The sequence below is a fragment of the Saimiri boliviensis genome, chromosome 11, assembly GCF_048565385.1.
Source record: "Saimiri boliviensis isolate mSaiBol1 chromosome 11, mSaiBol1.pri, whole genome shotgun sequence".
Lineage (NCBI taxonomy): Eukaryota > Metazoa > Chordata > Mammalia > Primates > Cebidae > Saimiri > Saimiri boliviensis.
The window spans coordinates 24,598,952-24,613,602 of record NC_133459.1 but is presented as its reverse complement, the minus strand read 5'-3'; the positions used below and the strand labels follow the sequence as shown (position 1 = coordinate 24,613,602).

The 14,651-nt window shown below is 52.4% G+C and overlaps 1 protein-coding gene across 5 annotated transcripts; it reads left to right on the top strand.

The window, feature by feature from the left end:
- The first annotated feature begins 3,285 nt into the window (after nucleotides 1-3,285).
- ZNF683 (zinc finger protein 683) lies at nucleotides 3,286-13,670 on the top strand. Of its 5 annotated transcripts, none has more exons than XM_074380316.1 (6): nucleotides 3,286-3,395; nucleotides 5,553-5,680; nucleotides 6,338-6,542; nucleotides 8,795-9,489; nucleotides 11,163-11,291; nucleotides 13,283-13,670. In XM_074380316.1, exons 3-6 carry the CDS (start codon nucleotides 6,539-6,541, stop codon nucleotides 13,655-13,657), a joined length of 1,203 nt encoding a protein of 400 aa, XP_074236417.1. In that variant the 5' UTR covers nucleotides 3,286-3,395; nucleotides 5,553-5,680; nucleotides 6,338-6,538; the 3' UTR covers nucleotides 13,658-13,670. The 5 variants fall into 5 exon arrangements, with proteins under 5 accessions (XP_074236417.1, XP_074236418.1, XP_074236416.1 ...); XM_074380317.1 differs by lacking the exon at nucleotides 3,286-3,395 and adding an exon at nucleotides 3,475-3,784 and having other exon boundaries at nucleotides 5,556-5,680; XM_074380315.1 differs by lacking the exon at nucleotides 3,286-3,395 and adding an exon at nucleotides 3,475-3,784.
- Nucleotides 13,671-14,651: the final 981 nt, after the last annotated feature.

The window sequence follows — 14,651 nt, the reverse complement described above, 5'->3', positions numbered from 1 at the left end:
AGGGTAAACACTAAACAGTTTGCATTGACCACTGGGAAACTGAGAAGGAGGCAGCGCTTCCATTTTTTGTTATTACATTTTCTGTTGTTTGAAATATTTACCGGTAGTATGTATTATTTTGCAACTAACGAAAGGGAGAAGAAAGTATACAGTGAGCACCAGGAGCCCGAGGACCCAGCCCCTCCAGCTTTGGCTCCCTACTGTGGAGGCACTTCCCCTCCAGAGGCCTCGTGAACGTTCCCCGCCTCTGCACCTGGATTCAGCTCCCTACCTCCCCTCTATCCACACTTCCCAAGCCCACTCCGATGGCCACAGACTTTCCTCGGCCTGGGTCTCTGGTGTGGGTCAAGACATCTGCTCCGGTTCCCCAGTCGGAAGACCATGATCCTCCCTTTGTGCTACCTCCCCAGGGGATGTAGAACAAGGTGACATCACAGTTAGGCCTGTGACATCACAGGGCCTGTAGGCTGAGGATCTGGGAGATGGGAGCAAGGAAGGGCTTGGCAGGTAGAGGCTGCTCCACGTGGAACCTGAGGGAGTCTGTCCTCAGCCCACCTCCTGGGACATTTCCTAGCCAAGTCAGGGAACTTTCAGGATTGGAGACCTGTAAATCTCCAAGGTCATTTCCTTTTTTATTTTATTTTTTTACCAAGAGGTTGTGCAAAGTGTTCTGAGAGCTGGGAGCAGAATGTGATGTCAGAAGTGGGTGGAGCTGGCAGATGGAAGCCAATGGTGTGTGCGGATGTGCCTTGGAGGGAAGGAATCTTCACTTGGTGCCCCTCACTTCCCTGTGGTTCCCCCAAGACTGTAGGGCTGGCAGCCTTGTGGCCTAGGGGTCTGGGAAGGCTCTCGCTTTTGGGGAATGGAGCTTTGGTGAACCAAGCCCCTCCATTAAGCTGAAGGATGCTGAGGGGCCACTGAGGATGGAGGGCAAGAACTGAGAACAGCATGTCAGAAGACCAAGCAAGAGAGGCAGAAATGAGGGGGTCGCTGTCGTAGTGGGGGAAGCTGACATGGCCAAGAGATGGCAGAGTCTGAGGTGTGCCACTAAAGAGCTCTTGGCTACTTGGTGTATGACTCTGGGTGAGTTGCTAATAACAGAATCCACCACACAGGCTTATTGTGAAGACTAAATGAGATAAAGCTTATGAAGCCCCTAGCACAGTACCAGACAAAGCAAGAAAGCTGTTTTTAAAGGCAGCTATTTACTCTGATCCTTGGACAATTCCAGCCGGAACCCTGTTATTTTATCTTCTATTCTGGGCATGTATAATGTAGAATTCTCCGTTGTAAGCTACAGAAACCATTTTAGGAGGATTTAAGCAGAATGAATTGATTTAAAAGATGTTAGACGCCGGGCGCGGTGGCTCAAGCCTGTAATCCCAGCACTTTGGGAGGCCGAGACGGGTGGATCACGAGGTCAAGAGATCGAGACCATCCGGGTCAACATAGTGAAACCCCGTCTCTACTACAAATACAAAGCATTAGCTGGGCATGGTGGCGCATGCCTGTAATCCCAGCTACTCCGGAGGCTGAGGCAGGAGAATTGCCTGAACCCAGGAGGCGGAGGTTGCGGTGAGCCGAGATCGCGCCATTGCACTCCAGCCTGGGTAACGAGAGCGAAACTCCGTCTCAAAAAAAAAAAAAAAAGATGTTAGAAAAGCTCATAGAAGGTCTGAGAAGGCTGGAGAGTGAGGCTTGAACCAGATCAAGGGAGGCTGGAAGTAGACAGGACCATGGCCAAATATCACACCCCGGACCAGCCCTGTGCAGACTCTGCAGCCTCCCCTGAACCCCCTTCTTTCCTCCACTGCCCTGGAAGCCGGATGTGGCACCACAGCCTTTGCTATAGAGAGGAGTCTCCACGGACCTGCCGACTCAGTGGCTTTTTTTTTTTTTTTTTTTTTGAGACAGAGTTTAGCTCTTGTTGCCCAAGCTGGAGTGCAATGACACAATCTCAGCTCCCTGCCACCTCTGCCTCCCAAGTTGAAGCAATTCTACTCCCTCAGCCTCCAGAGTAGCTGGGATTACAGGCATGTGCCACCACACCTGGCTAATTTTGTATTTTTAGTTGAGACAGGGTTTTTCCATGTTTGTCAGGCTGGTCTTGAACTTCCAACCTCAGGTGATCTGCCTGCCTCGGTCTCCCAAAGTGCTGGGATTACAGGCATGAGCCACCACACCTGGCTTTTTTTTCTTGTTGAGACGGAGTCTCATTCTGTTGTGCAGGCTGGAGTGCAGCAGAGCCATCTCAGCTCACTCAGGCACATGCCACCACACCTGGCTAATTTTTGTAGCAATGGGGTTTCACCATGTTGGCCAGGCTGGTCTTGAACTCCTGATCTCAAGTGATCCGCCTGTCCCAGCCTCCCAAAGTGCTGCGACTACAGGCATGAGCCACCATGCCTGCCTATTTTTTTTTTTTTTGAAGAGACAGGGTCTTTCTCTGTTACCCAGGCTAGAGTGCAGTGGTGCTATAGTAGTTCACTGTACCCTTAGATTCCTGGGCTCAAGTGATCCTCCTGCCTCAGCCTCCTGAGTAGCTGGGACCATAGGTGCAAGTTGCCATGCCCAGCTACGTTTTGTAGTTTTTGTAGAGATGAGGTCTTGCTTTGTTGCCCAGGCTGGTCTCAAACTCCTGGGCTCAAGAGATGTGGCTGCCTTGGTCTCCTGAATTGCTGGGATTACAGGTGTGAGCCACTGCACCTCGCCATGCCCTTGAATTTAACTTTTGCCTCTTGGGGCCTCTAGATTAGAAGATAGAACTTTCTAGGGTCAGGAGATCTGAGATGGGACCAGGAGGAGAAAAATGCGTTTGCTGTGTCTCTGTGAGATCAGGGGCCTGCTCTGTTCTCTGTTTCATTCCATATCCTTCTATATTGCCTGTTCTTGTCTCTGCCTGCTCCTGTCCCTACCTGTCACCATCACTGTCTGTCATCATCAATACCTGTCTCCATCTCGGCTTGTCTCCCCTCCACAGAAGCCCCACTCTGTCCAGCCTTTGAACCCTACTCTGTCCTTCTGCCCAGCCATCTGGGTTATTAGAGAACAGAAATAACAGCCTCCCACCTCCTCACATACACATCCTGAAATTCCAGTAGCCCCAGTTCATTGCAATCCACACCAGAAGGTTGTCCTCCAGAGTTGCCACAGGTAGGCAAAGCTGAGCGGTTAGTACCCCCTTGTCAGGCCTTGCAGGGCCCCCAGGCCTGCCTGCCCCCACTTCCTATCTGTGGCAACTTCAAATGTAACACCTTCCTGCCATCTCTCACTCCCACCGGGGCCTCAGCCACAGGCAGCTGTTGCCTGGCTGCCCACCTCCTTCCTTCCCAGCCAGGAGCACTGCTGCAGCGCCAGTGGAGAGCCCCACAGCCAGCGGCCCTTCGGGGGCCACGGTATTTGCTTTGAGACCTGAAGCAGCATTGGGAGGAGTGAGGAAAGAGGGAAAGAAGGGGTTTTGGAGGGCTGAGACACTGGAGTGAGGGTTTTAGGGTCTGAGGGGTGTTTGGGGTTCAAAGGGTGATCCCTGGGGGGACGGGGAAGGGATGTTAGGGCATTCACTGGGTTGGGGTGATCCCTGTGCTGTGTGGCCTCACGTGGAAGATGGCAGAGAAGCCTGTGCTGCGTGAGCCGACTGCTGGGCACTCCTGTCTTTCTGTTGGGCCAGTCGGGCATCTGGGGTCTTGGTCCACTCACTCAGGCTTTATTCCAGGTGAGAGCGTTGAGCCGGCCAGCCTGGGTGACAGGACACTGGTGTCCTCAGCTGTCCAGGAGAGCCATCTGGGTGCGCGAGTTTGCAATGTTCCCCATGGTGGGGGAGCCTCTGGTTGGTAGAGTCAGGGACCCTTCTCAGCACAGAGTGGGTGGCTTCTCTGCAGTCCTGAAGAAACTGGAACGTTCCCTCGGATCTCTGCACTCACGTGGAAGTAACCTCCATGAGGACCTTCCTTTCTTCTCTCAAGACGGCTCTGCTCCTCACCTCTGATTGGCTAACCTCCATTGATTGGTTGATTGATTGAGACGGGGTCTTGCTCTGTCATTGCCCAGGCTAGAGTGTAGTGGTGTGATCTCAGCTTACTGCAGCCACAACCTTCCAGGCTCAAGCAATCTTCCTGCCTCAGCCTCATGAGTAGCTGGGACCACAGGCACAGGCTACTACACTCAGCTTATTTATTTTTTGCATTTAATTTTTTTTTTACTTAAAAATTTTTTTTAAAGACTAGTCAAGTGTAGTAGTGAGAAGGGGGGAAAGAGTAGAACAAGGAGTTCAATCTGTAACTGACTGTGAACAATCAATTGAGATAACTCACTACCTTCGGACCAGCTTATTTATTTATTTATTTTTGAGACTGAGTCTTACTCTGTTGCAGGCTAGAGTGCAGTGGCGAGATCTTGGCTCACTGCAATGTCTACCTCCCAGGTTCAAGCAATTCTTGTGCCTCAGCCTCCTGAGTAGCTGGGATTACAGGTGTGAGCCACCATGCTCAGCTAATTGTTGTATTTTTAGTAGAGACGGGGTTTCACCATGTTGGCCAGGCTGGTCTCAAACTCCAGTCCTCAGGTGATTCACTTGCCTGGGCCTCCCATTTTTTTTTTTTTTTTGAGATGGAGTCTCACTCTGTTGCCCAGGCTGGAGTGCAGTGGCACGATCTTGGCTCACTGCAACCTCCACCCCCCGGGTTCAAGCAATTCCTGTGCATTGGCCTCCTGGGTAGCTGAGATTACAGGCGTGCACTACCACACCCAGCTAATTTTGTTTTTCTTTTTTGAGACAGAGTCTTGCTCTGCCGTCAGGCTGGAGTGCAGTGGCACAATCTCGGCTCACTGTAACTTCTGCCTCCTCGGTTCAAGTGATTCTTCTGCCTCAGCCTCCCGAGTAGCTGGGAACACAGGTGCACACCATCACACCTGGCTAATTTTTGTATTTTTAGTAGAGACGGGTTTTCACCATGTTGGCCAGGATAGTCTCGATCTCTTGACCTAGTGATCCTCCGACCTTGGCCTCCCAAAGTGCTGGGATTACAGGTGTGAGCCACCAAGCCTGGCTTAATTTTGTATTTTTAGTAGAGATAGGGTTTCACCATGTTGCCTGGGCTGCTCTTGAATTCCTGACCTCACGTGATCCAACCACCTCGGATTCCCAAAGTTCTGGGATTACAGGCGTGAGCCACCACTCCTGCCATATTTTATTTTGTAGAGATGGGGGTCTCACTATGTTGCCCAGTCTGGTCGGGAACTCCTGACCTCAAAAGATCCTCCCACCTCAGCATCCCAAAGTGCTGGGATTACAGGCTTGAGCCACCGCACCTGATCTCTATTTAATCTTCGCACACCTCTCAGGAGAGCATCAATGGCTTCTCAATGTCAACACAGAGAATCCTTACACATCAACTAGTCCAACCTTCCCATTTTGCAGATAGGGAAACTGAGGCCAGGAAGGGAAGTGAATAGCTTGTGGTCACACAGCACATTAATGGGACAGCCAGTCCTGGAACTCAGACTCTTATTTGGAGGACCTTCACAGCTTACCTGTAACTCACCTGTCTTCCCAGCAGGTAATGGGGACATGAAGGAAGAACCAGCTGCATAATTGGGTTGTTGCCACAAGCCCAAGGCCCTGGGAGGTACAGAGGGCTTCCTATCCCCCAGCCTGGACTTCCAGCTCTTCCAAGGTGACCAGGTAAGGTAGAATCCCAGCTTTACCTTTGTGGGTAGTCTGCTTGTGGTAGGAGATGACATTAGGAGGAAGAAGGGGAATGTCTGAAGGGACGTAGACCTCCTCCCTAGTCCTGAGCACTCCCTAGCCCAGGCACATCATAGGGATGTTCTCTTGAGGAGCCAGGGACCCTCTCCCCATGCCTCAGGTGGCCCAGACTCTCCTGTGGGGAATAAGAATAAGCCTTATGCAACAGGCTTGTCTGCTATGATCATGGCCTTGGACCTTAGTAAGCAGGGGCTCAGGGCCGTCTTGTGGAGTTTATAGTCTCCAATGGGGATTTTCTTTGGGTTCACCTTGGTGCATTCAAATTACAGTGATGGTCTGAGATACACTGGGGACCAGGGTGATCAGAGGTGCATGGGGTCGGGGCAGGGAGTGAGAAGAGGGCTAGAGAGGCTCCTGGGGACAGGAGGAGGACAATCTTGCAGTGAGTGGGAAAATCCTGGGGGAAGAGAACTTTGGATAAGGGAAGGAGACGCGTTTGAGTGACAGATATGGAGTATGGTGGCTGTTTTCGCTTATTCTTCCCTTTGGAAACCAAAATAGGGGTGGGAGCCATCTAAGGGACCCATGGAATCCCAGTCACCAGCCCCCAAGCCCCTTGCCCCTGCCCTCCAGGTCTTCTCAGCCTGCAGACCACTTCCAGACACAGTGGATGCTCATGGCCCACCCTGTGCCAGCTGGCCGTGTCCCTTACCGCTGGCACTAGGCAGGTCTGCCCTGCTGGCCTGTCTACAGGACCTGGACCTGAACCCGTGCACCCCACAGCCAGCACCCCTGAGCACAGCCCTGCAGGGCCTCCAAGAGGACGCCTTGAGCATGAGTAAGCCCAGGGCACAGGGCTGCACCTGCACCTGGCAGAGGCTGGAGGTGGGGGGCACTGCTAGGTGTGGGGATGGGTAGTGGAGAGGACTCAGTGTCTCTGATGAAGACAGAGCCTTAGGCACACTTTACTTCTGTATTTTGGCCTTGGAGTTCTGACCTGAGGGTGCAGGAGGCTTTCGAGTGGTGGTACCTGAGCCAGGGGAGCTGAACACTGGCTTCTCAGGCATGTGTGTGGGAGGTGATGTAGGCATAGCCAAGGTCATGGGGGTTAGGATGGTGGTTTGTCTGCCTAGAGAGGTTTTTGTTTGTTTATTTGTTTGGTGGTGGTGTTGTTTTGAGATGGAGTCTCACTCTGTTGCCCAGGCTGGAGTGCAATGGCGTGATCTCAGGTCACTGCAACCTCTGCCTCCCGGGTTCAAGTGATTCTCCTGCCTCACCCCCTCAGAGTAGCTGAGATAACAGGCATATCACCACCATGCCCAGCTAATTTTTGTCTTTTTAGTAAAGACAGGGTTTTGCCATGTTGGCCAGGGTGGTCTTGAACTCCTAACCTCAGGTGATTCACCCACCTTAGGCACCCAAAATGCTGGGATTATAGACGTGAGCCACCATGCCCAGCCCGTTAGGCATCTTAGAAGAGCACTGAGCTGGGAGTCAGAGAATTGGGGTTGGAGTTCTGGTTCTGCCCTTTCTGTTTCTGTGGACCTGGGCACAAGACCGAGGTCTGGTTTCTTCATCCGCAAGAGTGGGCTCTCAGCTATACCTGTGTTCTAGGTTTGTTGTAACACACCACTTCCTTATGTGATGATGACCTCCTGGAGGGCACGGACTCTCCTGCTGTGTCCTTTATTTCTAGGACGCCAGCACAGAGCACAGAGTGAAACAGCTCAGTGAGGTTGATTGAGTAACTAAATAAGGATCCAAGCAGAAGATAACTTGCTTTTTTTTTTGAGATAGGCTGGAGCGAAATGACACAACCACACCTCACTGCAGCCTCCAACTCCTGGGCTCAAGCGATCCTGTCTCCTCAGCCTCCTGAGTAGTTGGGACTACCATAGACATGTGCCACAAACACCCGGCTAAGTTTCTTATTTTTTTGTAGAGATGGGGTCTTGCTTTGTTGCCCAGGCTGGTCTCAAATTCCTGGGCTTAAGCAATTCTCCTGCCTCAGTCTCCTAAAGCACTGTGATTACATGCATGAGCCACTGCACCTGGCTGACAGTTTACTTTTTAATAGGTTTTTCATTTTAGTACTCTTTATCTATCTAGAATACCACTGTTTGGCCGAACTCCCTGCAACAATGGGAACATTCTATACTGGTGCTGTCCAATATCATATCTGCTGAGCACTGTAAATGTGACGGGTACAACTGACGAACTTCATCTTTTATTATAATTTTTCTTTTTTTTGAGACGGAGTCTCGCTCTGTTGCCAGGCTGGAGTCAGTGGCATGATCTTGGCTCACGGCAAACTCCACCTCCTGACTTGAAGCAATTCTCCTGCCTCAGCCTCCCAAGTAGCTGGGATTACAGGCATGCACCACCACACCCAACTAATTTTTGTATTTTTAGTAGAGACAGGGTTTCACCATGTTGGCCAGGATGTTCTCAATCTCCTGACCTCATGATCCGCCTGCCTTGGCCTCCCAAAGTGCTGGGATTACAGGCATAAGCCACTGCGCCTGGCCCATTTTTTATTAGAATAATTTTAATTAATGTAAATCAAGTCACATGTCCAGTGGCTGCTATTTTGGACGCAGCATATCTAGTCTCACCCTTGTGTGATCTTATCTGTACCCAGGGCACCCAGATTTATGTCTCCAGCTCAGACTCCTTTTTTTTTTTTTTGAGACAGTCTTGCTCTGTTGCCCAGGCTGGAGTGCAATGCCAGATCTTGGCTAATTGCAACTTCTGCCTCCTGGGTTCAAGTGATTCTCCTGCCTCAGCCTCCCAAAAAGCTGGGATTACAGGTGTCCACCACTTTGCCCGGCTAATCAGACCTTTCCTTTAAACTACAACCCAATTTATCCATCTGCCCACCTGATTTCTCAACCTGGGTGTCTAATAGGGACCTTGAACTGTTTTCTCCCCCTGAAATTATTCGGCACTGCAGAAATGCTAGCAGGCTTGCAGGCTGGAGGTCTTTCTCAGTCCCGAGCTGGGCAGGTTTGATGGGGGGGGGCGGTTTGATGGGGAACAGAACTTCATCCCAGACTGTGGGGCTCTAACCACCTTTCTTTTCCTGCTTAGAACACCAGCCACCAGGGCTGCATACCAGATCCACCGATGATAAGAAACTCACTGTCAAGCACCCATGGAATAAGGACAAGATGGGAAAACAGCCAGAAAGAGCTGGCGAGGGGGACCCCTGCCAAGCCTTCTTGCCTCATGACAGCTCTTCCCCACCACCACTGCAGAATAAAAAGAGCTCCAGACCCTTGGCTTTCTGCCCCTGCTCCCCTGCCACCTCCATCTCCAGGGAGCTCCCATTCTGCCTCCAAACCTTCTACTCTCCATACCCACTTCTCCTGCCTCCACCCTACCTGGTCACTTATGGAGCCCTACCTTCTGACCAATGTCCCCACCTCCTCATGCTGCCCCAAGACACCTCCTACCCCACCATGGCTATGCCTAGCCTGATGATGATGGTCAATGAGGCTGGGCACCACAGCGCTGTGTGGAAGACCCTGCTTTCTTACCCAGGGGCCTTCCAAGCCTCTGGCCAAGCCCTACCTTCCCAGGCCCGAAATCAAGGCACTGGAGCTGCCCCAACCGACTCCCCAGGCCTGAAGCGTGGTGGCATGGCATCTCCAGCAAGGCAGGCCCCTGTGCGTTCCCGGACAGGTGCTGCAGCCCTGCCTTACCCGCTGAAAAAGGAGAATGGCAAAATCCTGTACGACTGCAACGTATGTGGCAAGAGCTTTGGGCAGCTCTCCAATCTCAAGGTATCTGCCTCCTGGCCTCTGCTGCTCCCTTCGATGTCCTTCAGGGCCCCCCATACAACTGATTCTAGAAGCAAGGACCTCAAAGCTAGAAGGCATTCCTGGGTAGCCTCTAGGGCCTAGTGACCTGGGATGGTTCATTTGGGTGGAGACATAGGATAAGATGGCCACCAAAGTCCTCGCCACTGCCTATGAGATCATCTCATTTAGATTAAAATGGGGAGACTGGCTGGCATGGTGGCTCACGCCTATAATCCCAGCACTCTAGGAGGCTGAGGCGGGTGGATCACGAGGTCAGGAATTCGAGACCAGCCTGGCCAACATGGTGAAACCCCCTCTCTACTAAAATTACAAAAATTAGCTGGGTGTAGTGGCATGCACCTGTGGTCCCAGCTACTTGGGAGGCCGAGGCAGGAGAATGGCTTGAACCCGGGAGGCAGAGGTTGTAGTGAGCCGAGATCACGCAACTCACTTCAGCCTGGGCGACACAGCAAGACTCCATCTTAAAAAAAAATGGGGAGACTGAGGCTTTTAATGGGCAGCGTTTGCCTAAGATTACCCCGATTTAATGGTAGTGTTAGGTTTAGTCTCTCGACATTTGCTCTGAGCAAAGAAAGCCCTTTCCTGGACAACCATCCTTTCTGGACTCCCACTTAAGCTTCTTATTTATTTTTTTGGGCAGTCGGATGAGGGAACGGGTGGATTTTGGTGAGTCTAGACCACAGTCTGATGGCCAACCTTTTTCAAATGGGATTCCCACAAATCCCGATGCGATTGGCCTCACCATACGCATCGCCCAGCAGGGGGCGCCCAGGGGAGCATCACAGTGCGTTAGCAAAGGCCGGAAGTTGGGCACTTGCTGGCTGGCGCTGAAGTTGAGGGCACTTTGTGGTTACAGGGAAAAGCCCTACTGGATCCTGCAGGGCAGGAGTTCTTAAACTTCCATGAGCCTTAGACCACCTGGAGAGCTAGTAAAGATGCAGATTCCAAGAGTTTTTGCGATCCTCCCACCTCAACCTCCAGAGTAGCTCCCAGCCGCAGTGTTATTTTTTATTTTTATTTATTTTTTCATATGGGGTCTCATTCTGTTGCCCACGCTTGTCTCAAACTCCTGGGGTTAAGGGATTCTCCCACCTCATCCTCCCCAGTAGCTGGGACCACAGGCATATACCACCACACCTGGTGAATTTTTAAATTTTTTGTACAGAAGGGGTCCCACTGTGTTTCTTGGGCTGGTACTGAACTCTTGGGCTCCAGTGATTCTCCCTCCTCAGCCTCCCAAAGTGCTGGATTACAGCCATGAGCGTGTGCCCAGCCCTCCCAGAGTTTTTTATTCAGCAGGTCTGGGGCCGGGCCTGAGAACCTGCATTTCTAACATGCTCGCAAAGTGTGATACCAGTGCTGCTGGTCTGTGGACCACATTTTGCATAGCAGTGCTCCACAATACACCTGGGGTGCCTTTTACCTGGCCTTCTGACCACTGCCATCTCCCCTACAGGGCAGCAGAAAGAGTAGAAGTATCCTGGGGATGATGGGCCCTGAGGGAGATGACAGGGAGGGAGAGGGATTGAGAGGCCTGGATGCCAATAAGGGAAGTGGGCAGAGTTTCAGAGAGGACCTCAGGCCCTGCTGGGGGTGCTGGGCACTTGGCAGCCTTTCTCCCATGTCTGACTCAGGTCCACCTGCGTGTGCACAGCGGGGAGCGCCCATTCCAGTGTGCCTTATGCCAGAAGAGCTTCACCCAGCTTGCCCACCTGCAGAAGCACCACCTGGTGCACACTGGGGAGCGGCCCCACAAGTGCCCGGTGAGATCCTCCTCTCCCTGCCCTGTACTCCTATAGGCTGATGAGGAGTTTTAGGCCCTTGGAAGGATGGCACCTGCAGCCTCCATTCCCCCGTCCTCCTGACCAAGTGGAGATGGGAAGGGTGGTGAAAATTAAAAATGATCCCTCAGCTTGGAATGGGTAATACCGAAGGTCACTCCAAGGGCCTGGAGGAGGGAATTGAGATGTATGTCTCTGGGGAGAGAACAATGAAGCTGGGGGTCGGCAGGACGCGGTGGCTCATGCTTGTAATCCCAGCACTTTGGGAGGACAAGGTGGGTGGATCACAAGGTCAGGAGATTGAGATCATCCTGGCTAACCCCGTGAAACCCTGTCTCTACTAAAAAATACAAAAAAATTAGCTGGGCATGGTGGTGCATGCCTGTAGTCCCAGCTACTCGGGAGGCTGAGGCAGGAGAATTGCCTGAATCCAGGAAGCAGAGGTTGCACTGAGCCGAGACGGCTCCAATGCACTCCAGTCTGAGTGACAGAGTGAGACTCTGTCTCAAAAAAAAAAAAAAAGAGGAAGAAGAAGAAGTTGGGAGTCATGGAGAGTGGATACCCATTATCTACCTCCCAGAGTTGTTGGAGGAGTTAATGCTATAGTGTACCCAGAGTATCCAAGTAGAAAAACCATTAGATCGATGTTAGCTTTCACATTCCGTGAGCTGGCCACATCCCTTGGGAAGTCAAAAGGGTAAGGGTTCTTTCCCATTTTACAGGGGCAGAAATGAAAGTGGATGGAGTCTGGGCTGCAGAGTCAGGCCACCTGTGTTCAAATCCCAGCTCTCCTTCTTTTTTTTTTTTTTTTTGTTTTTTGTTTTGTTTTTTTTTTTTTTTTTGAGACGGAGTTTCACTCCTGTTACCCAGGCTGGAGTGCAATGGCGCGATCTCGGCTCACCGCAACCTCCGCCTCCTGGGTTCAGGCAATTCTCCTGCCTCAGCCTCCTGAGTAGCTGGGATTACAGGTACGCGCCACCATGCCCAGCTAATTTTTTGTATTTTTAGTAGAGACGGGGTTTCACCATGTTGACCAGGATGGTCTCGATCTCTCGACCTTGTGATCCACCCGCCTCGGCCTCCCAAAGTGCTGGGATTACAGGCTTGAGCCACCGCGCCCGGCCCCCAGCTCTCCTTCTAACTTTCTGTGTGACCTTTGGCTAGTGGCTTCACTCCTCTGAACCTCTGCTTTCTTTTTTTTTTTTTTTTTTTTTTGAGACGGAGTTTTGCTCTTGTTACCCAGGCTGGAGTGCAATGGCACGATCTCGGCTCACCGCAACCTCCGCCTCCTGGGTTCAGGCAATTCTCCTGCCTCAGCCTCCTGAGTAGCTGGGATTATAGGCACGCGCCACCATGCCCAGCTAATTTTTTGTATTTTTAGTAGAGACGGGGTTTCACCATGTTGACCAGGTTGGTCTCGATCTCTCGACCTTGTGATCCACCCGCCTCGGCCTCCCAAAGTGCTGGGATTACAGGCTTGAGCCACCGCGCCCGGCCTCTGCTTTCTTACTATAATACAGGAGTTGTGCTAGTACTTAGTCATGCTTCCCCAGAGTCCTGGGGAAGACTAGGTGAAACCAATTGCAGGTATGTAGCAGCCCCCAGTAAATGTTAATTACATCCACTGAAGCTGCAGTTTCACACTTAAGAGTTCTACATGATTATCTCATTCAGTCCACCGTATCAATGAAGCTAGGTATTAATTACCAACGTTACCAATGAGGAGAGAAAGGCGGAAAGAGGAAAAGTTACTTTTACAAGGTCACACATGGAGTAAAAGAAGGACACTAACCCAAGTCAGCCTGGTTCTAATGTGCTAGATACTGTGGGTCCCAGGGAGAAATCACTGGAAAAGCTTCCAGGCCTGGAGGGAAAGAGAGGTGGGTTATGGGTATTTCCAAGATGCGGAGAGGGAGCAGAACACCTGAGCCAGCCCAGAAGACAAAGCTGATGCCAGTGCCTGTTCCCATCAGGTGTGCCACAAGTGCTTCAGCAGCTCCAGCAACCTCAAGACCCACCTGCGCCTGCACTCGGGGGCCCGGCCCTTCCAATGCAGGATCTGCTGGAGTCGCTTCACTCAGCACATCCACCTGAAGCTGCACAATCGGCTGCATGCCCCACAGCCCTGTGGCCTGGTGCATACTCAGCTGCCTCTGGCCCCTCCGGCCTGCCTTTCCCAGTGGCGCCAGGGGGCACTAGATCTTTTGGCGGTGGCATCAGAGAAACACATGGGCTGTGACATAGAGGAGGTCAAGGTGTCCTTGACATCCCAGGGGAAAGCAAGAGCAGTGAGCCCCCTGAGCAGTGCCAGGACTCCCCTGGGGAGGGGGCAGGAGCAGAACAATTAAAAACATTTCTTCTTTAATGCACTGAGGCTTCCTGAACTTCAACAGTTGGGGGGGGTGGGGCAGTGGGGGAAAGACACCGTATATTTGCCAGACTTCACACTTCACCTGGGAGCAGGTCAGGGGACTCAGCTGGGAAGAGCCTGTGCCACCTGTGCATGCGGTGGGTGCCTGCAGCCATCTGCCTCCCCTGGGCTTGGGTTCCATGCCCCATCTAGGACCAGGCCCTCCTTGTCTACTCACTGACAGCCAGTCAGCCTTCCAGTGGGCTGTAGGGTGCTGACCGTGCTGCCCAGCATGGGTACATTATGCTGTTCCCAACACCTGAGAGGGTCCTACTGCCCCCACCACCTGGGTCTCACCATTCCTATGTTGCCACATGCCCCTCAGCCGGTACTCCCTGCATGGTCATTGTGGGGGTACCCCTCATCGCGGGGGTATCGAGGAAGGAGACTCAAGATATCAGCGTCCACTCACGACCCAGAAGCATGATGCCCTCTGTGAACCGGGGCCAGTTACCACAACACTCTGGGCTAACAGGGTGCCAGGCTCAGGGAAGGCGTCGAGGCTGCAGCCAGATTAGGGCTACAGGCAGAAAGGAAGTGGCAGAGACCTTGGGGAGCTGAGACCTGCCTGATGGCTCTTCTCCCTGCAGGCCCAGAGGATCCTCTGAAATGTGCAAGGTGCTCCCCATCCCCACTCGAGTCAGGGAGGCAGCGCCAGGCGGAAAAGGGTACTGCCTGGGAGGCAGGAGGCCCAGGTTAGGATCACAGTCGACGATAGCTGTTATTAAGCGATTTGCGGAGAGTGGGGTTCTCCGGCTGACTTCCGGGAGGTGGCGCCGTCCGCACCCAGTGGGTTTTTGAGTGGGGAAGGGATTCCCGCTCTCGGCCGTAGGTGCTTCCCACAGGAAGGAGCGAACCCCACTACCTGCGGCAGAACGGTGGCAGCAGAGTGGACTTCGGCCCCACCAGTAGCTAAGGTCCGGGTTCCAAGC

Excerpts from the sequence above, each read along its gene's own strand:
- ZNF683 (XM_074380314.1), top strand. The coding sequence starts at position 6,290 with ATGGAATCCCAGTCACCAGCCCCCAAGCCCCTTGCCCCTGCCCTCCAG. Across the intron at positions 9,490-11,162 it reads GGCAGCTCTCCAATCTCAAG|GTCCACCTGCGTGTGCACAG; the intron begins GTATCTGCCTCC and ends TGTCTGACTCAG. Across the intron at positions 11,292-13,282 it reads AGCGGCCCCACAAGTGCCCG|GTGTGCCACAAGTGCTTCAG; the intron begins GTGAGATCCTCC and ends TGTTCCCATCAG.